This window comes from Varanus komodoensis, unplaced genomic scaffold (assembly GCF_004798865.1).
Source record: "Varanus komodoensis strain SLA01 unplaced genomic scaffold, ASM479886v1 scaffold10, whole genome shotgun sequence".
Classification (NCBI taxonomy): domain Eukaryota; kingdom Metazoa; phylum Chordata; class Lepidosauria; order Squamata; family Varanidae; genus Varanus; species Varanus komodoensis.
Window position 1 is genome coordinate 14,631,013 of NW_025335269.1, and position 22,622 is coordinate 14,653,634.

The window sequence follows — 22,622 nt, forward strand, 5'->3', positions numbered from 1 at the left end:
GAGATACAAAACTTGGAAATGGGGCAATGTCCTGAGCAGTACTGTATTTCTAAGTATCTTGCTTATTAATATTATCAACATTTTTTTCAAAATCAACACAGAACTGCTTGCACTATTAATAAAGCAAGTACCAGTAAAACAGGAATGAAATCCCATCATAATAAAACAGTTTGAAATTCAGCAATAGTCATAGGAACCACATGTTTTGGTAAATAAAATGGTATTTAACCCACAGTTAAAAACACTCACAGCAGGGGTCAATCGCACCTCCCTGCACACTGGGGGCCCTCCACCAAAGATGCTCTATCTCACGTCCCCAATGTTGTCACCTCATTCAATGGACAAGCATTGAGCAGGGAGTCTCTTGAATATCAAAGTGCTCCAGTTGGCTGGTAAAGAGGAGCCATTTGCCCAGGTAACTGGGTGCCAATTCATTAATGACTTCGGATGCTAAAAACCAGACCTGAAATGGGGGTCCATGCTTCATGGGTACATATGATGCTTCTTTGCGACTCCTGTCAGCAGTCAAGACACAACATTCTAGACTAGCTCCAGCTTCCAAACCGTCTTCAAGACTAGCTGCAGCTTCCAGACCGTACAGCACGTTGCAACATTATGTTCTGCGTTACCTTAGTGGTGTGATTCAAATCCACGTGTCTTAGCTGCTTTCAGTTCTCTGAACACCACTAAGGGTGTTCGTGTAAAATGTGTGAGTCCACTGCATCCCAAAGGGGCCTGTGGCACTTTTATAGGGTGGTTGATTATGTTGTGAGCTTTCATAGTCCAGAACCGACTTGGAAAGTTATTGTGAAATGGACGGATGTCTTTTTCCTATTGTATAAAATTCTATATATACCAAATTACACCTGAAGAAGTGGCATGCCTTTCTTCCACTAAAATTGCAAATTTGAGATTGTGAAGAGGGGTGCACCGGGGCTCCAGTACCATCTATGAGGGCTACAGGCAGCAGGGTGCAACTAGGGAGAATATTTTTCCTGTGCTGTTCTGTATGTTAGCAGGTTTGTTCCTTTATTTTACTACATGTTTTGCTCTTGGAGGGGTTTTTTTTGGGGGGGGGAAGGGGTATTTTGGGGAGATGTGGTAGAGTGCGTTGCCTGGGTTTTTGAGGGTGAGGGGGGCAGGGTGTGTTGCTAGCTGTTTTGACATGTGTGTATGAACAGCACCCGTTTTCTGCTGTAAAATGGACATTCTGTTGTGCAGGAAATGTGTTATTTGGCAACTTGCTTGAGCCTCATTACTTTGCTTTCTGTAAAATGGGCATTGGAGCAGAAAACTGTGGGTTTAAAAAGAGTGTTTTGTACATCAGTCCACCTCCAAACAGTTCTTGGTAAGGTATTCTTTCTTTAGCCTCACAAGTTTGCTTTTTGGGAAGCATGTATTTTGTGACCCTCACAACCATTTTGCAAGAGTACCCATGGCATTCACACAAAAATCCAAATGTGCATTGTTAGTGTCAGTAATGATTGCTCTGGACAAGGTTAGTGAACAATCTTAGAAGAATTCTGTGGGTGAAAAAAGGGCTTCTGATTTAAGCACAGGGAAGTTTTGTTTTAAAATTATAGATTCCTTCCCCCTTCAATGTCAGAGTGAGCACATTTAATGAGAAATTGTTGACATCTAGATGAATAATACAGGTTGTTGACAGGAACAAATTAGTCTTAATTGAAAAAAACACCCTCGGCTTCATTGGAATGTCTTTCTTCAGCAGTACTGTAGAATCATTGCCAAAAAGACAGAAAAAGAATGACAAAGCTGAAGAGTTCTAAAAAATTTGGTCTGCTTAGCACTGGCTCCTGAATAAGTGATAAGAAACATAATTTTATTCCAGGAGTCTCTGGAGTCCTTTTCTGTTTATATTCTAAATGTTTATAGTACTACATCCAAAGCTGAACAAATCCCATGGACGTGTTTCAAACTGTTTCATTAAGGGTTGTTTCTAGCCATTCGATTTGGAATAATGCCGTGATTTCTATTCAGAGTAAGGCAGAAATGGCAAAAAGAGGTGAAATTTACAATGCTTTTAATTTTTTGGCAGGCATGGTAATAAGAAGCACTATTCCTTCTAAATTAGCAATCAAGATTGCAAAATTCATTGTCAAAATGGAGTCTTAATGTAGTTTCCTACCAGGCAGATAACATTACTGTTGTTTTAAAGGATTTCACTTCTTTAAAAGATTAATCCTAGTCTGACATTCACGACCTCGCATGACATAATGGATGCCTTTTTCTAAAGCTTCCAAAGTAGTATATGAATGTCCCTTCTCCCAGAAACATGAATCTCAGCTTTTTTTATTCTCTGAACAAGTAATATATTTGGCTGTACACAAGTTGCTTGTAAATGTGTCCTGGTTGTCTTCAGCATTCCACAAATACAGTTGCATTTGCACCCAACTTTTAACCATTCACTCTTCGGAGGAGAATGTTTTTGGCACACTCCTAAGAAATAGAGTGCTGAAGCTTCTCCATAGATGGACTTGAATTTTGGCAGGGCTGGCTTCAATGTTGGCATACTCAAGCACCTGTTTGATGTCCCATACCCCATTAGGGGTTCACTGACAAGAGCACCCTGGAATTGTCCTCTTCTCCACCACTGCAACCAGCTTCTCTGCCATCTTCTTGCCCTGGGCTATACAGCAAAAGTGAGGAAGAGGAAAAGCAGCAGTCAGTTCCACTGCCTACTTGCTCACAGGTTCTCCATCTCTCAAGCAGACATGTGGAAGCAGTTCCAAGAGAGAGAACAAGGAACAGCAGCAGATGGTAACAATGGTGCAGAGACTGTAGACTCACTGGAGGAGGCAACCCATTAAGGATAGCATGCTCAAGGACCCTCAGAAACTTGAAGCCAACATGGTTTGTGCTCAGCATTTTGAGGCTTGTCTCATGAATGGGTAAGCTAGAGCAACAATCAGGTGGATCCACAGCTGGCTACAGAATCAGACTCAAAGAGTGCTCATCAATGGCTTCATCTGAAACTGGGGAGAAGGAAGAAGTGGGGTACCACAGAGTTCAGTCCTGGGTACAGTGCTGTTCAACATTTTCATTATTGACTTAGATGAGGGAGTGCATGAAACACTTATCAGATTTGCAGATGACACAAAACTGGGTGGAATAGCTAATACCATCAAAAGAAGAAAGAAGATTCAAGTTGATCTTGATTGGTTAGAGCACTGGGCTGAGAAAAGCAGAATGAAATAAAATAGGAACAAATGCCAAGTTCTGCACCTTGGAAAAAGAACCCAAATGCATCATTTCAAGGTGGGGAATACTCGACTCAACAATACTGCAAGTGAGAAGGATCTTGGAATTGTTGTAGATCACAGATTGAAGATGCAAACAAGCTGGAAAGGGTTCAGAGGAGAACAACAAGGATGATCCAAGAACTGGAAACAAAGCCCTGTAAGGAGAGATCGAAAGAATTGGGCATGTTTAAGCTCGAGAAGATAAGACTTGAGAAGGATATGATAGCACTCTCACGTACTTAAAAGACTGTCACAAAGAGGAAGGCCAGGTTCTCTTCTTGATCATCCCAGGGTACAGAACACAGAATTATGGCCTCAAGTTACAGGAAGCCAGATTCTGGCTAGATATCAGGATAAAAATTCCTGATTGTTAGAACGTTATAGCAGTGGCACCAATTAACCAGAGAGGTTGTGGGCTCTCCCACACTAAAGGCATTCAAGATGCAACTGGACAGCCATCTGAGAGGGATGGTTTAACTGGGAGTCCTGCACTGAGCAGGGGGTTGAATCTGATGGCCTTCTGGCCACTTCCAGCTCTACTATTCTAAGATTAAGAATGTTGGCAACCAAAGATGACTATGACTATCCAGCTGCTGTGCTTGTTTGAAACAGTTAACTGGAGAACATGGACTTTTCATGCTTCCTAACAGGATCCTGTTCTTCCTTCTCAAGCAAACCCCACTAAAAAGAATGGGGTTTGCACAAACAATAGTACTCGTTGCATCAAGATGGCATGAAGTTCTTTGAGTTTGGTCTTACATCTGCTCTCTTCTCACAACTTAGGCCCGAACATTATTTGAGAATAAGATTTCTACAAACTGTGCTAAAAATTCAAGCTTCTTGGTTCATTATAAATTTATAAGTTTAGCATGTCAACTGAGTGCATTGCTCCCCCTTTCCCAGTCTGCTCTAGCAAGCAAACAAACCTGAAAAAACAAAAACTTGAGCTTCAATAGTTTTTTGTTTTATGTATTTAGTGATAAATTTGTGAGGGGTGTTTTAAAGTACTCCCTTATCTTATAGAATGCTTGAAAAGTAATAGATGTTTAATTTCATCAGGCCTGACTGCAGTCCACAAAAATATAATGTCTACTTGGTTGGTTTGACAACCGCCTTCCCTCCTTTCCCCCATGTTAATTCACTGCATCTTTGTAGAATTTTCCCCCAGTTAAATAATTAACATGCAGATTTACTACTCTTGCTTTGCTGTTTCTCATTCTGGTTCTCTAGATTACATTGTTTGTGCTTCCCCTTCAGAAACTCTTTTGATCTTAAACTCTTGTTTGAAGGTTTAACTCTTTTTTATAAATATATGAAAATTAAATATACAGTTTTGTATGTGGGCTAATGTTTGAGCTCAGGCAAACAAAAATATTTTTGATTAGAGGTGAATTAATTCCTGCATAACGGTGCGTGGTCACCTGAAGATTATGGCAGCCAGCAGCAGGCAGGGGGGGAATTAAGACCCAATGAGTTTAACACTATAGTTCAGGGGTGCACTGGATGATTTGCAATAAATCAACAAGGGCTTCCAACTTCCATTTGGTAAACCAGTAAAAAGCCCTCTCCAAAATCCAAATTAGGCTGTTGGAATCCCTCATCTGTACTAAACTAGGTATAAATTAGGATTTGTATGCACACAGCCATGTCAGTGTAAGATTCATGGACTACAGGAGGTCAACAGCTCAATCCTCCAAGTGACCATTTAGCATGAGACCGTGGTTGGTGGACTTTAAGTTTCAAATAAAAAATGAAAGTGGTAGATCCTACAAGCTTGAAGTCTGTTCATGCCTACTGCAAGGGTCCTTTGAAATGGCAGGCCACATTACTTCATCAATTTCCGTTTCTCTCGGTTCCTCATTTTCCAGCATTATGTTGGGATTATCCTATATATTGGAAATGTTTCCACTCTTCAATTCAGTTCGTCCTTAGAAAAAAGTTTACATGACAATTTACATACAGTTTTGTGTGCATTTCTTGAGAGGAATGAAGTTTTGTACCTAATTTTGCCTAAAGTGCACATTGTTTGCAAGTTCTTTTCCTAATATAGTACATTTTAACAATGTTTTCACTACAAATTTTGTTTTCATTTTTTTATTGGAGGACTCCTTTGGAAAATTTGGAGAAGTGTGCATTTCAAAAGATAACTTGAAATTCACTTGGTAAATTGGTCTGAAAGTGCAAAATGAGGAACTGAACAAATTTCTCCTCCGTCCCTAGTTTCCAGACACTCTGATGATAGGGTTTAGAAAATAGGCATTAATGGTGAAACTGATACTGTGCCAGAATTTCTGATGTTTTAGGCTAGTGCTGATAATTAAACCAATATGGAACGATCAAATTCTCCATTGTGGTGAATCTGGTCCCTTTGGGTTATGCATAAGGCTGGCTTTGTTACCCATCTCATTATGAGAAATAACTACTGCTGTAATACCCCATTTAAAAATGGGGGCGCAACCTTGGCCTCAGAACTGGAGAAATAACAATACTGAAGATCATTTTTAATTTCTTAAAGAGTACTTTATCTATTTCATTTTGGCTACTGAAACCAGGCAAAGTGAAACTGGTGTGGCTTTGTTTGTCTTGATCAGTTCAGCAAAGCCTCTTAAAATGCCAAGGAAGACTCTAGAGAAGTCCCTCTGCAAGGAGGCTGCCCAAAGTTTTCCAAGTTTTGCCTGCCCACTTTTCACAGGGGTACCTAAAGAACTGAGGACAAAAAAACCTCATCCATTTCACACATCTCACAGGGCACGAAGTCCAACTAGATAGAGGCTGCAGCCTGTTACTTGCATCCCTGGAAGTCAGGCCTACCAAGCTCAATGGGCCGTACTTCTTAGTGGACATGTACAGAATTGCTCAGTTCCAGTGACAGCTTCAGGCATAAGATCTTCCTTTATGCTTAAATTTATTAAAAGTGCTGTGTCTAGTGCTTTTTGTTAAATGATTGTTTTGTGACAATTTGATGATCTTAAAAATTTGACATTGAAAAGTTGCTCGGGGAGGTTCTTAGCCTGTCTGGACTGAAGTACTACAAGGTCAGGCCACACTGAGGGTGGAGTTCAGGGTAGGCATGCTCTGGAGGGTCCTGCTGCTACCCCATACAAGGAACCAACCATACAAGTGGGACTCTGGTGAGCTATGGGGCAGGGTCCTCTGGGACAGATAGGGCATGAGGAGGGGTGCTGTTGTTCAAGGGGGCCCTGGGCAAATTTCCCCCTTTGGTGGTGGGGGGCAGTTTATTGTTCATGTTGTTATCATGCTTAAAACTGAACAGAAAAGTGTAAAAGCACTTAGTAATTTGTGTATATAATAGAAAAAGTAATGTGTCTTTTGTTTTCCTGGTATGAAATGCTAAGAATGGGGATGTTCTGATTTATACAGCAAAATTGAAATTTAATGCACCTCACAAATTGTTTCTGGAATAATTTTGTGCAGCCCAAGGAAATGGTTGCTCTGCTGTTGCTAAGCCTTCTTTGTCTTCTTCCTCAGGTAATGCAAGTGGTGAGGGAGCAAATAATGAGAGCACTGACCACGAAGCCTAGTTCTCTGGATCAGTTCAAAAGCAAACTACAAAATTTAAGCTACGCAGAAATACTGAAAATCCGCCAGTCTGAGAGGATGAACCAGGAAGACTTCCAGTCTCGTCCAATTTTGTAAGTTTTCTCCTAGAGATGTCTTGCTTCCCTCTCCCCCTCCTCCTTGGAACATCTAATGTGAATGACATTTGTGAGCTCTTCAGGAATCACCCTGGAGAATAAAACTGGTTCAGGGCCACTGTTTGAAAGCAGGGCAGTTACATCTACTTGACATGCATTCACTTCTTCTGCAGGAATTTAAAGAAACCTCTTTGTACCCACCTAAAGTAGATTCTTCTAATCCCTGTAGAGCTCAGAGTAGTTTATTCACAACAAACAATGCTTTGGCATTTTCACCCTTAGTGTGTTTTCCTCCCCACCCCATGCATTTTTGCTGTTCTTTACAGCTGCTCATGGAAAACAAAATGTCATCATCATGAATCTGATGAAAATGAAATGAAAGCAAAATGAAAGCTATAGTAGAAGCACAGAGCCACAGGAACTCAATGAAAACAGAAAACTGAATTCCCGTGCTATCTTTGAGATCCATTAAAAAAAAATACTTCACTGTAGGATATTTCAGATTCCCAGGTCTGAAATTGGAAAAAGAGCTCCCACTTCAGAGTCAGGGATCCATGTTCCAATCCTTTTTCCCTCCTGCTGTGGAAAGAACCATGCAGAATGTTTCTCTGAGGTCAGAGGGGTAAGGACAGCGTTCCACAAGGTAGGGAAGGGAGAAGACTGGGACTGCCGGGATATGACATATCCTGGTGGCGCTCCAGTCTTCTTCCTTCTGCATCCAAACCACCGCAGATGCCTGAAATCAGCCATCTGGCTGACTTGCAGGATGGGAAGAGCAGGGAGGTAAGGATCACTTCCTAATTTCTGTTGCCTTGCACACAATGCCCATTACCCTCCATGTTTGGGGGTATATGGACATCCTCACTCATCTTTCTCATTTCCCTATATGAACTGATATTTAGTATTCCTGTTGCATAATTTTGTGCATTAGACAAAATATCAAAGCCTCTCTCAGGCCTAATTCCTATCTTAACTAGGGTGACACAGTTGCCCCTTCACCATGGCAGATGCTGGCCCACTTTTAGCAAAAGAGCACTTTGCATCTAATGGATCTTGCTGGTGATAGCGCATTTTTGCTTGATTTACAGTCAAACTGGTTTTGAAATATAATCTTCCTATTTTCTCAACAAGTCTAAGCATGACGATGACAAAATAGGTTGAGGCCACCCAATGCATCCCAGTGACAGAATGTGAAATCAGGTTTATATGCTGGATATGTATAAATTTTTTGCTTGAGGGGCTTCATTCTCAACTGATTTCAAAAATCCCAGGTTTGAGACTGACACAGTTTTTATGTATTTGCAATGTGACTTCTCACAATGCAGTGTGAGATTTTGTTCTCTAGCCTACTGACAAAATCATTTCATTCTGAAGAGATTGTTTGTAGTAGTAAATTATACTTAGAGGCCATCATCCAAAGCTGTGCTCCATAATATTCAAAAACCTGTGTGATTTAGTCCATTTTAATTCCTCGGGCACCAAAATGTCTTGGAGTGGGCCTGGAATGCAGGAGTTAAAAGTTCTAGGAAAAGGGCAGAGCTTCCTTGGTAATGCTGTAGTTGCCCAGACTCACAAATGAGTTCCAGGAAACAAGCATCTTCCTCACTAGGTACAAGGGGTGGGGGGGCTAAAAAAACCTAGAAATTTAGTTATAAAAATTGTATATTTATTTTTACATGCTCACACTTCAGTCACCCTCAAAGTACTCTCCTTTGGATGCAGTGCACCTACTGAGACATTTTTCCCACTGCTCAAAACAGGTTTTGAACTCATCGATTTTGATGCCTTTCAGTGCTTCTGCTATTTTTTTTGTTTTTTTGTTTCACCTCTTCCACATGGACAAAACATTTTCCTTTGAGGACTTTTTTTATCCAAGGAAACAAAAAAAGTCACATGGGGCGAGATCGGGTGAATAGGGAGGGTGGGGCACAAGGGTCATGCCATTTTAGGTCAAAAACGGCTGGACACTCAGCTGAACAAAATTTTACCGCCGTACATTGTTCGTGTAAATCAGCCATCACGAAATAGGCAAATGCGTTGGAAGACTCTCAAAGAAAAGAAAACCCTCACTGAAGCCAAGCACAGCCTCTCACAACAACCCAGCTGATGCAGATGGGTTCCTAGAACATGCCCCTAAGTGGAGGAAGCCTGTACTACAAGGTGCCCACCCTCCAGAAGATAAATGCCTGGATTTTTGGGTTCCTCCTCGTAGATCCTGAGAGCTGAAGTTCCAGGCGCAGGGCCATGCTTCAAAGGCAGGTGAAGCTATTGGTTATGTTGCCTGGAGACAAAAAGAATATGGAATTGATAGTGTGAGGCAGCTTTATTGACAGAATGCAATTCAAATTTCTCAATAGGCGTTGAATATAAATGTTTTTCCTCAAGGGAAATTATTTATTTATTTATTTATTAAAACATTTTTATGCCGCCCCATTCGCCGAAGCCTCGGGGCGGCTCACATCAATAAATTAAAATAATTATAATATAAATTAAAATATAAATATAAAATTAAAATACAGCAATACAGTATAAAATAAGCCGCCCTGGCCAGATAAAACCAATAATGTTAACAGTTAAAATGCCGCTTGAATAAAAAGGTCTTCGCCTGGTGCCGAAAAACAAATAACGACGGCGCCAGGCGGACCTCTCTGGGGAGCGCGTTCCATAACTTAGTTTAGTCAATATATTAGTCAATATATCAGTTGAAATTAGTCAATATATCAGTTGAAAAGAGTTTGCATGTGTGCATGTATGTGTTTGCATATGTGTTTCAATTTCCCTGCAGATTAAACAAACAATTCCACTTCTAATACGGATCAGGTTTCTTGACTAAAGAGAGCCGGTCTCTTGAATGTAAAGAATGCTGCCATTATTCCCATTTCAAGGATTTGGAGGGTAGGGTGGGAGAACGTATATTCTGTTACCCTAATCTATAGATTTTGCATTTGTAGTATTGTCTTCTTTTGTATTTTCAGTGCCGCTAGGAAAAGGTATCCTCACAATGTGCAGGCTATAGTTCCCTTAATTCCCAGCTAGTATACCATGTTGACCACATAGGCTGGGAATTATAGATTTGTGGTCTAACACATCTCAAGATCACCAGGTTGGGGAAAAGTGCCCCAGTCTTTGCAGCAAAAGACCCTTTCCCTAGCTGCCGGGCACACAACAGGGCCCTATCCATCCCTAAATACGCAAGGCGCTGCAATGCAGAGAGGGCCTGAGGAGAAGAGGCTCATGTTATGAATTGCAAATTGTATCAAATTTGCTAGTAGGAGAGAGCTTTTGCAAATAATTGGCAGCATAACAGAGGATGTTGCTACCCCACAGCACAGACAGGATAAACAGTTTGACCAAAGTAGAAGTGTACTGCCGGGCTCAAAATTCCAGCATTCTAATATCCACAGAATGGTTGCAGCTCAAAACCTTCCTGGAAAGGTGTGTGTAAAGTGTGAAGTTTTCTAACATCCTGAGGAAAGCTAGTGAGATATGCCTAAGCTTGTGTGTGTTTGCTTGCATATTTCCCCCAGGGAGCTAAAGGAGAAGATTCAGCCTGAAATTTTAGAGTTAATTAAGCAGCAGCGTCTTAATCGTCTTGTCGAGGGAACCTGCTTTAGGAAACTCAACAGTCGACGACGGCAAGGTACTGTTCTTCCTGTCTTTTCAAGCGTTGCCCCTCTTGTGCTTTTCTTGATTATTGAAAAATCCTTTCTGTGAACTGACTAGAAGAAACCCTTGTGGTTTAAATAGTGGAGTAGAAATGTTGCTGCACTGAGGTTGGATCTAGATAGCATGACAGACTTACTGAAAACACCTCATCAACACTCACAAGTTGTGGCCAAAGAAACAGAGTGTGGGGCAGGAAAAATTGCCTTGTGGTGAAATCTCAGCATGCTCTGTAGTCCTCTCAACACTGCATGAAAACCGAGACCCATTTGTATTAGCTCGACCCATTCTGAACATATGTACTGTTCATGGTTCTTTCAAGAGGTTTATAGACAAAGTGAGCAGAAAGTTACAATCAGCACTGTACCTATTCTATACATTTGGGATTACTCTAATAATCTGGTATCCAAGTTGGAATTCAGCATCTTAAGGATCTGTTTTCTATTTCTAAAAAAGCAGTGCTGCTTACCCTACTGTTTTTAGAGTGATCTTAGAGGCCTATAGGACCATTCTGTAAACAAACAAACAAACAAACACTCTTGCTTAACTTTACAAAACTTGATGGCAAGATAAACATTCCTTTTGAAATGGTGTGTGATTTTCAGGGCCATAGAAAATCTCATTTTAAAGAACAGCTTTCTTTTAGATCCCTCTCTAATTCTTGTACCTAGATTTTGACAATGACTGCACTGTTTCTCACTGCTTGCTTTTAATGCAAACAGATAAAGTGCATATTTTCTGCTTATGCTGAACCAAAGGGATTTACCACTCAGCCTTTCTGAAAGAAAAACCTCCCCTCTTATGGATAAGCATTTCCACCATCTTGTACTAATCCAATGAAGGGCATTTTATATGAAATTTCTTTTATTATTATGAAGACTTGAGCATATATGGAGTATAGTAAAAATCTTAGAGGATCTACATGTAAAGCTGGTGGTTACCCTAAGCAAAGAGAAGCAATTAAGTAATCAAAAATACTCTCTAACAGTACAGCAGTGTACAGGCCTGCTCAGAAGTAAGTCCCATTGTGTTTAATGGGTTTTATTCCCAGATTAATGTGTATAGGATGGCAGTATAAGGATAGAATCCTGTGCCAACTTATTAGAAGTGTCATTGAATTCAACAACATTTAGCTATGGCTAGGATAATGCTGTAAGATATACGAAATGAGATAAAGCAGGAAGAGATCAAGGCATAGTTACCAGAGATCCTATTTGTTTGACTTTGCTTGTTGGTCACATAAGGAAGTATTGTCAGAAAATATTCCTTGGTTTTCCCCACTCATGATAACTATGAGGAATAGGCGTTGTTCAGACATACCAGAAGACGGAGATTGCAGTTGGAATCGCTGTTGCATGATCTTGTTTTAGATTAGTAAGAAAGAGAACTACAGTTCAGATGCAGCAAAATTGCATTTCTGACAGATCCTTGTTCTATGACCTGTTTATTAAATGGAGGTTTTCTAGGGGAGAGAGGCCCTAGCTGTCTTCATTTCAAAAAGGGAATTGGTTGGCACTGACATTGCAGGCTCAAAACTGTTGCAGCCTGAGCCTACCAGCAGATATATTACCAGCACCAACTCTCAAGAAACACTTTAAAAAACAGTATATAGTGGGAGGAGATGAAGGTGGAAAGAGATGTAAAGGGCTGGAGTGCGAAACAGGGGTAAAAGATTCACCAATAGGAGGCAGAGGGCCCTCACAATATTTGTTGACAAATCTTATTCCTGCCATATGTATCTTTCTGAATCACATTCTCCTGGTTGTTACAGTACAGGTGAATCATCTTTAACAATATTTTATTATTTTATCAGACAAGTTTTGGTATTGCCGACTCTCACCGAACCACAAAGTTTTGCATTATGGAGATTTGGAAGAGAGTCCCCAGGGAGAAGTTCCACATGATTCATTACAGGAGAAGTGTAAGCAGCTCTTCTATTTTTTGTTTTATGTCAACTTATGATACCAACCAAAGCTGGGTTTCAGAAGGGCAGATGGTAAGAGGGAAGGTGGTCCTTGGCTCATTTTTCCTTTCACCCCCAATACTTAAAACTTTTTAAGCTGAAGTGTTTCTCAGAGTTGTCTCTTAGAAAGAATAAGCTCTTCTACTCTGTCTGGTACATCCCTTCCTTTAAGGACTTTGCTCAGCTCTGCTGCTATGGGCTGGATCCTTTACATCAGAGGTGAATTGGTCAAGCAATTCACTCAGAGCAGATCTGCACATTATAGAGAAGGCCTGGAAGGAGAAATGAAAGAGCAACACATCTTGTCTATCTCCATGATAACACACACACCTACCTGCCTGGCTGTAAATATCCTTACATCAGGAGCTAAACTATCTCACCTGGGGGAAAACCTGTACAATTCCCCTTCACAGTCTTTCCTCATATGATGGAGAACCATCCTCAGTCCTCCTGCTTTTGGACTGAAGCTGGGGCTAGTTTCAGTCTTCCCAGTTGAGTTCTGTCCCAACCTCTGCTGTCTTTCTGGCTGTATACAACTCCTTTGTTTCAGAGGGGTGCAGGCACTCCTATCACTCATGCTCAAAAGATCTCACAGGTAGACACCTGAAAAAACTTTAAAGCACACTTACACTCTACCAGGCAAGTCGTTTCTTTCATCCCTGTACCACAGATGTTCATGTGGCCTTGGAAGTATGTCCAATTTGTGAGTTGGTTGCACCAGCCTTCTTCCACAAGCCATGACACACTTTGCACCATCTAGCTCAGGCCTTTAAGTCAGCAGCCCCCAGGCAGCATGTGAGGCTGTTGGGTAGCCAGACTAGAATTGCTGGGACAATTATTTGTCAATATTAGCCCCCAGTTTGCCACATTCTCTAAGGGAGGCCTAATTGAACAGCAGAACTTTCCCATCTTATGAGTCCCCTCAGTTGGGTTGAACAGCTCTGTCAGGATGCTGGCGTAGAGCGGCTCCTTAGGCTTTCACAATGCGATTTCAAGAGCAGTGATGCCAGCCAGCTCCAACCAAGAACAGCTTAGAAAATCCCTTCATTAAAATAGTCTCCATTGGTTATTGATCATAGCAGTCATTCATGGTCAAGAACTGGTGAAGTCAATGGGCTGCTAAGAGTTAAGAACTGATTACGACTGGGAGTTTTGTGGTGCACTGTAGCCTCCAGTTCACTCATCCACTGAAAGCAAGGCTCTTTATTTGCCTCAGCAGCCTCAACCTCCTCCCACTCCATCTGCAATACAGCAATAATAATCCAACCTTAATGGCAGAGCTGCTGTGAAAACTGCAAAGATAATGCATATGAAGCACTCTGAGCATTTAAAAAAGCAGTGTATGTATGCTAAATGTTTAGCTATGTAATACTAAACTTAACAATATATTTAACTTTTGTAAGAAACACTTATTAATCTGCATCATTTTAGGCAAGTTTATAAAATAATTCTTCAATCTGATAGCTAAAATCTAGCATACTCAACCGGACACTATGGTTTGCATCCAAAATCTGCCTTCCAGGAGAGTACCTTAAAAGTTTTGGGGCATCCTGGCTTCCTTCACACACCACTGCTCTGGACTCTCTGACTTAGTTCATATGTAATATGAAACATGAGCCAATTTCCCTACAGGGGTTCTTGGTGTGGGAGCCATCACCATTTTAAATATTTGAGTTGGCCATGGGTTGGGGCCTTGTAGCTTGTCCTCTGCAAACCTGGACGGGGTGAGTTGACTGGATGGTTACCAAGCCACCTGCAGTCCTAAAACAATCTATGCATTCTGGGTGGTTTCTCATCAAGCCCAACAAGCCAGCTTCACTGGGTTTACACTTAATGACAAACTACAGTGTCCCTGTCAACCCAGATAGTCAAAAAGGCAGATGTTTCTGCAACAAATAGCCTTGTGGGGAAATTAGCCTCTCACTGTGTGCATACCAGGTCATTGTGTAGCATTTTCAGGGGACTGGAAGAGCTGTTGTGGGAAGGAGAAAGAGATCCATTTACAACAGTATAGCTGGTCCAAGTTGAACTTACATCCATCCTTAGATCATCAAGTGTCTGAGATAAAAGTCTTGGAATGTTTGTTCTCTGAGGAGGATGCTAGTGGTTTCCTTCGTGCTGGTCAGCTGAGAAATATGGGAGCAGTAGTCAGAGCTTGGCCTCAAGACTATTTCAAGCTATTTATGGCAATCCTCCATCAGAATCTTGGATAGCATTTCCTATTACAAAACTAAAGCTCTGGTGTAGGGAGAAGCTGTTTACTTCTCTTCACACTCAGAGAAATGGTGCCGACTGATAAAGTGGAATGAAAGATGATCATGAAGCAGTCAGTCTTGGGTAATGTTGACATGTGTATTCAATAGCTGGACTCCCAGGCCTTATTACTGTGGAAAGCATGCTGTGCAAATTAAGTCCATGCTGGGAAAACATGAGGCACCTGGCTGGGTTATACACAGACACATGACTTTTAGATAGAATGGTTAAATTTAACCCTGAAATGGCCTTAAGCCCTTTCAGAGTGAAGTTTCACAGAAACCACTTCTCCCATTGTGATAGTCTTGCAGAGGAAAACTGCCTCTTCTGAATGTTTTCCCCTGTTCAGGAAGGAAAGGCAAGCATTACATTTTATAATGTAGGTGTTGCAGATAGGGGCACAAAAGATACTAGTCCTCAAAAAATCAGTTGCTATGGCTATCAACCCTCACATAACTGTCAGACAATGGTGGTCTGAAGAAGGGTGGGGGGGACTTGCCCTCTTCCAATTTACAAATACTCCCCTATCAAAGGGAAAATTTAATTTTTAAAAGCTTTAGACAGGGCCTCAGACAGAAAAGTCAGGGGACTCTTACTTTAATAGACTAACTTTTAATTTCTCACCATTACATGTTTTAAAGTTTTATCAGAAAATAATTAGTTTTCTAGGTGTGCCACATAGAAGCTATGGGAAATTATGAACGTAGGTGGTCAAGAGAGATTTCTTCCTTTAATTAAAACAGTTCTTTATTTAATGTGTGAGTACAAAATTTTGGTCCCTGCTTTAGAAGTGCACTGTTATCTAGGCTTTGTTCGTACAAAAGTCCTTGCTCATTTTGGCTTTGTTCGTACAAAAGTCCTTGCTCTGGAAACACCACTTGGTGAGTCTCCATCTAACATTTTCTGTAACCATCTTCTGAACATACAGCAACACGCTCTGTATTGTGTATTCTGCATTGTACATTCTGTCCTGGAAAGATAGTTTACACAAACTGAGTTTACAGAAACGAAAATAGAAACTGTCAGGAGATCTTTTTAGGAAATGCTTGACTTAAAGTCTTCAAAAGAAGCTTCCACTTGAAGGCTACTGTACAAAGAAAATCCATTAATAATACCTTTAAGACATATCCTGTCAAGCATAAACCCAGGAAGGGAGAAGAGGCTCGTCTGACTGATGGATGAATTGAGCTGTTGAGTCCTGCCCCAAATTGGAGTGAAGATAGAACAAAGCAAGGTTTAAGTTCTTAATTTGTTCTATATGGAGGAGGAAAATGGGCACAAGCTTTCCTTATTCTGAGAAGCCCATAGATAATTTTGGCCAGAATGGTTACCCTAAAATTGGCTTCCTCTTGAAGCCTAATTTTTTTTTCTTTGTTAATTTCCACGATGAGCCATCATTCTGGCCTTCTTTTTTTCCCTAACCTATATTGTTACTTACTTATAGACAGACTGACAATTTAAAGTTAGTGCACTTACCATTGACTTTTCTTTACAAATAAAAGGAAAATAAATGCAAAATATATGCTTGTAACAGTAGAGGAACATGCAGCATTGTTGTTGTGTGCTGTCAAATTGTCCCTGACTCATGGCGACTCTTATCAATGAAAGTCTTCCCAAATTTCATTGATAGCCTTACGTCCATTGTAGGAAAAACAATGGAAAGGCTCATAATAGTGAGAGATCTAGTGGTGCTAGATAGGGAAAGGAGGCTGGCAGCCACACAACACGGCTTTCGCAATAACAGGTCCTGCCAGACAAACCTTGTGGAATTCTATGACAAGGTTTCAAAGTGGCTAGATGGAGGGGATGCAGTGGATGTGGTTTACCTGGATTTCAGCAAGGCCTTTGACAAAGTGCCCCATGATATCCTGGTTGAGAAACTGAGGAGTTTTGGGATACACCAGTGCACTCTCCAATGGATTAGGGCATGGTTGACTGACCGAAAGCAGAGGGTAACCATTAGTGGGGAATCATCAAGATGGTGGCCAGTGACAAGTGGGGTCGCCCAGGGCTCTGTCCTGGAGCCGATCCTGTTTAATCTTTTCATCAACGACATGGAAGATGGGGTGAACAGTCTGCTGATCAGATTCACAGATGATACTAAAACCAGGGCAGTGGCCACAACTGAGGAGAGACAAAGTGGATAGGAGACACCCAGATTGCATTAAATGTTGATAAGTGCAAGGTCTTGCTCTTGGGGCATAGGAATGGGAGTCATAAGTACAGGTTAGGGGACAAGTGGCTGGAGAGCAGCACTTGTGAAAGGGGTGCTGGTTGACTGCGGGCTAAACATGAGTCAGCAGTGTGATGCGGTGGTCAAGAGGGCGAACGCCTCCCTTGGTTACATAGCCACAAGCATGGCTTCTAGATTGAGAGAGGTATTACTACCACTCTATACGACTCTGGTGTGTCCGCAACTGGAGTATTGTGTTGAGTTTTGGGCCTCTCATTACAGGAAGGATATAGCCAGGTTAGAGTCAGTGCAGTGTAGGGCCACAAGGTTGGTGGCCATTTTGCAGGGAAAGCCATATGAGGTGAGACTAAGGGAACTGGGTCTTTTCAGCCTAGAGAAGAGGAGACTCAGAGGGGTTCTGTTGGCGACATACAGGTATGTAAGGGGATGCCACAGGGAGGTGGGTAGTGACCCGTTCTCCCCTGCAGAGGAGGGCAGGATATGTTCCAACGGAGCGAAGCTCAGGGAACCAAGGTTCAATTTGGACGCCAGGAAATACTTCTTGACAGTTAGGATCCCAAGGGTATGGAATGGGCTTCCATGGGAGGTGGTTGAGGCCCCATCGGTGAGGGTGTTCAAGGATAGGCTAGACATGCACATGGTGGGCATGTTGTGAGTGGAGCTGGCTGGAGCTTGGGGTCAGACCAGATGGCCCAGGAGGCCCCTTCTGACTCACTCTGTTTCTATGTTTCTAAATGTCCTGTCCATGACAGCTCCGTTCAGCTTTTCCAAGTTCAAGGCTGTGGCTTCTTTTATGCTTCCAGTCCATCTCATATTTTGTCTTCTGCCTTTGTCTTTCCCTTAATATGACTAGTCTTCTCCAGGGAGTCTTTCCTTCTTATGATGTGTCCTAAGTAAGACAGCCTCAGTTTTGTAATCTTTGGTTCTGGAGTAAGCTCCAGCTTGATTTAATCTAGGGCCCACTTGTTCTTCACTCCATAGAACAGTATCTGTAGTATCACTGGTGGCAAGCAAGAGGCTGATGTGCAGCCAGGTGCACCCTCACAGTGCTTCCTGCTTTCAGCTTTTATTGTGGCATCACCCTGCATCATTCGCTGTGTCATGGAGACATCCAGGAGATGATGCCTTCTAGTCAAAACCCTCCTATGCTTCCCCACCACGTCTTCCATGCTTGTTCCTACTGCAGAAAATCCATTAAGGGGGAAAAACACAGAGGTTGTACAATGCCTTAGTGATAGTGCTGGAGCTCTCCCCCTGGAAGCGCTCATACATACACATTCTACTTTATAAACTTGTTAAAAGTCTGTTGTTGCTGCTTTTTTATTATTACTTTAAAGTAATAGTAGAGTAGAATGCTAGTGATCTGAGAATTCAAGAGGTTCTATCTTTCCAGCTTTGCCACTCCCAAGATTTGGAATCTTTGCATAAGGATTTTCTTCTTTTGAACACATAATGCATTTTTGTGATAATCATGAGGAAGACCATGTTTGATTGCAACTCCCATAATCTTCAGCGATTGCCCATGCTCTCTGGAGCTGATGGGAGCTGTAGTCCAAAATTTCTAGAGGGCACCAGATTGGGAAAGACTGCCTTTTTTGCTGATCTGCCTTTCTTTGTGGGCTGATATGGCTTCCCTTCATGGAAAAGGCTGTACCTGCAGGAATGTTACATCAGATGGCGAAAAGCCTGCCCCCAGAATTATCTGATTAGCAAGATACTAGCCAATTGTAATCTGGGACCACAAAGCAGAAAATTGCCTTCCTCTTGAAGGAATTTGGGGCAAACGCCACATGAGGGAATTGTCTACGTTCACTGCAAGAGCATTGAAGTGGTAGGTTGCATTCTTATGTCACTTACTTGGGAGGAAGCCCCATGCCTATTCACAAGTGGCACTTATTTGTGAGTAGACATGCACAAGGGTGTGTTGTTAAGATTCTCATCAGCCCTCCACTCTGATTTCTATTCTGGAAGAGTAGAAAGTCTGTAGAGTTTCATCTGTGCTGGTGACATTTGAAGCTACCATCCATTCAGGATTTCCCAGGCTCCTGTAGGTTCCTTTCTCTCATCTTTTGCTAGAACATTGGTACAAGGCATGTCACATCTGACACATCAGTTCTGTTTTGCCTCTTGTTTCACGCTTTGGGTTTTTCACATCTTGGAGTATCTCTCACACTCTCTGTTTTCCTTTTGATACAGTGCCTGTGGCAGATATAAAAGCAGTCGTGACAGGGAAGGATTGCCCTCACATGAAGGAGAAAGGAGCCCTTAAACAAAACAAGGTATTGTTTTCAATAAAATCCAATAACCTTCTGGTTAGACTGCTTGCTCATGACAAAACCAGGGTATGAGTGCTTCCTACTTCAGAGGATTTGTGTGCTTCATTCTGAATGGGCCTTTATTATTATTTTTTAACGTGTTCCATTGCAAAGGGATAAAAGAGGTAGTAACATTTAACATAGCATCCTATAAATCCCACGAAATAACATTGCTGTATAAATAGAAAGCACAGTGTAATGAAAATAGTCTTTGTTTGCTTAACCCTGACTGATGTCAGCCAAGTGAAATAAAATCATCATGTAGCACTTCCTCAAATCTTGGCATTCAAAAAACCCCAGAAGGAAAGGCACCGCATAGGTGTTGGACAGTCTCTGAACTGTGCCCTTGTTGCCCAGCTGGAATTTTCCAGGGGATTGCCTGCATTCTGCACAGACAGCTAGTCCTTTGTCAAGGGCGAAGGAGAGCACAGTCTTTGTGCACAGAAAGTCCCAGGCTCAGTCCCTGTCATCACAAGGTAGGGCCTGGAAAGGAGCTTGTTGAAAATGCCTGTGAGCAACTGCCAGCCGCTGTCAGCGATGCTGGGCTAGGTGGGCCAATAGGCCTCATAGGAGGCAGCCTCCTCCATTCAGCTTCCTTGCTATGTTGTACATCTCTTCCACCATCATAGCAGCATCTCTTTTGAGAAAAGAAAACTGCCCTGATGTTGCTCTTCAGCGTCCCAAAGTTTCACTGGTTTGTTTTTCTTGGGGAGAAGGTCCACCACAGCTGCTGGAGTCAATGCTGGAGTGCACATGGGCTAATGAGCCCAGTATTGAGCCAAACAAGCAGAAGGGGCTTTTGGTCAGTAGCAACAGAGATGTGGGGTTAGGTGAACATATGAACATGGACCTTAGGCCTGACCTTGTGGCCAGCAGGGCATCAGCTGCATCCCTTCCTGATAACAGCAGCTGTGGTTGATGCCACCCATACTTCAGAGTATTCTATCATATGGTATATGCAGCTGCCTTTGAAAAGTGTCCAGAAACTGGAGCCGAGTGAGAACCCTGCAGCCAGGCTGCCACCAGGAGCTTCAGCCATAGATAATGTGAAACACACACACTTCCCATTGGGTTTTGGCCCATTCTTGCACACAATACAACAATGCTGGTTATTGCCTTCAAAGCCTGGCCTGGTCTGGAACCATCACCTGCCTCGTGGGCTCTGCCTGTCCCTTGAGATCATGGGTACAGGGCACTGCCTTGTGTCCTACCACTGTCAGCAAGGTGACTGGCAGGGCCACTGGGCAGCAGCACTTAGGATCTGAACTCCTTCCCAGCATGTCCAGGGCCTCCAGATTTTGAGACAGAAGAGGCAGGAAGGCTTATCTCAAAGCCCTCCTCTCCAGGTGTTCAGGCAGACCCTGAGAATAGCCATAGTTCAAAAGTGCCTGGTGGGGCGCATAGAACAGGAGCGAGATGAACCTGGTACGATCCTTGACCCCATGGCATGATCTTAGGAGAAAAGGGCTAGCTAGCTAGCTAGAGGGGTGGTGTACAGCTAAGAGGCTGACCTGTCAACAGAGGCCCCTCCCAGAGGGACGGGGCCCAGGGGTATTCAAAAGGAGGGTTCTCGGAGGTAGTTTCTAGTGTGGGTTCAACAAGCTGTTCTGTGCATGCTCAGAGAGAGACTATTTACTGATTATTCTTTGCTGGATGTATACTGGAAAAAATAGCTTTTGCCAAAGAATGACCTGTTGTTTTGACAGGAAAGAGGGGGAACCTAGCTCCCAACACACTGCTTTTAAAGGCATCTTACACAAAGCAAGCGCCCCTTAAAAAATGTTGTATAACTTGGGTGGCATAAGGTACCAACAATACTGCTGTTTGTATAACAAATTTCTTCAAAGTAATATAACCTTAGTCTGCAACCAAGGCTGGGCATTATAGGACATATCTGTGCCCAAATGTCTGTTCTCTTTGCTTCAGACTCTACCACTTTGTTGCTTAACAAACTTTCCCATCTCTCAGGGGAACTGTATTCCATAAGAATGTGACTTGAGAAACTCAGATCTTAAAGTATGGAAAAATAGGGACCCATTGCCCACCTATAGCACTTTCATACTCTCATACTTAGGTGCAATTTTTAATTTATGATGAGATGCTTCCACTCTTCTGCTGTAGCATTTTTATATAGCAACACATGTTCTGTATAGGTTATCTCATCGTCAGACTATAAATACTTCAGTTTAGCTTCTATTTTTAATGTAATCTGGCTCACATGTTGCAACAAAAATTAACCAAAATGCTAAATTATAATAATCCTGCCCTGCGTGGCAATTGACGCCAAAAAGCATTTAGCACACATAATCTTATAGACAAGACAGTATTGCTGTGTTGATCACCACTGCCAGGATACTGCTTTTTTTTTTTTTTTACTTTTTACTTTGCTTCTGCAGTGAGAGGTTTTATTTCTGTGGGCTACGTGCATGGCTTGCCATTTGTGAAATGTCAGTAATTTGCTCCACTGCACAAAGAAGTGATGCCAGATTTGAGAGGACAGAGATAAATTTGGCTTTTTGATGGGGCCATTACTTTTAATATACCAGAGCACAGATTTTACCTAAAATAGAAAATGTCTGCCTGAGCTCTGGGCAGATGGATAGCTGAGCACATCAGTCAAGCCAGCAGCTACCACCTCTGCTGGTGAGTTCATCTGCAGAATTTTCTTTTGATGGGTTCCAGAAATATAACAACCTCCCAACAATAGCAAAGTTGGATTCTTTTTCTCCAGGAGTCACAAGACCACCTCGCTATCCAGTTGATTCTATTATGCAGTATTCTAGAGGCTATTCTCTGGGACTTCTTTCCTTTCCTGGACTTTCCAGAGGTGAAATACAGTCATTTAAGTATTGTGGGATTTCTTAACAGATTGTAACCAGTGCAAACCAGAGACTACAGAAACTATTGTAGCACTTTAAGGGCTAACAAATCTGGGCTCATGCAGTCCCTCTTTCCCTCCTTCCTCCAGGATAATCATGAGAAAGAGATTGGGAGCATCCATTTCCTATTTTAAACCAGATTTGGACTCTTAAATCAGCCTTCCAGATGACTTGGATATTAATTCCCAGCAATCCTAACTGTTGGCCTTGCTGGCTAGGGCTGCTGCGAGTTGAACCTGAAAACTGCTGCAGGGCACCAGATTGAGGAAAACTGGGTTAAACTATGGTTTGTTAAAACAGGCTAGGATCATAAATCACACTGGCTTGTTTCAACAAGGCATAGTTTAAAGTAAGCACAGTAGTTAGCTTTTCACATAAGCAGTAGTTAGCTGAAAACCCTCAGTGGATACTTCTAAGTTCTTCCTCATGGCCACACTTG

At 42.1% G+C, this 22,622-nt stretch overlaps 1 protein-coding gene across 4 annotated transcripts in view; it reads left to right on the forward strand.

Moving 5' to 3' along the window:
* The window catches only part of ELMO1 (engulfment and cell motility 1), a 334,494-nt gene that overhangs the window by 306,503 nt on the left and 5,369 nt on the right, over positions 1–22,622 (forward strand). For all 4 annotated transcript variants that reach the window (XM_044454468.1, XM_044454459.1, XM_044454476.1 and 1 more), the window contains 4 exons: positions 6,750–6,913; positions 10,444–10,556; positions 12,393–12,500; positions 19,186–19,268. In XM_044454468.1, coding sequence (XP_044310403.1) covers positions 6,750–6,913; positions 10,444–10,556; positions 12,393–12,500; positions 19,186–19,268 — 468 coding nt within the window. The remainder of the gene's footprint in view (positions 1–6,749; positions 6,914–10,443; positions 10,557–12,392; positions 12,501–19,185; positions 19,269–22,622) is intronic.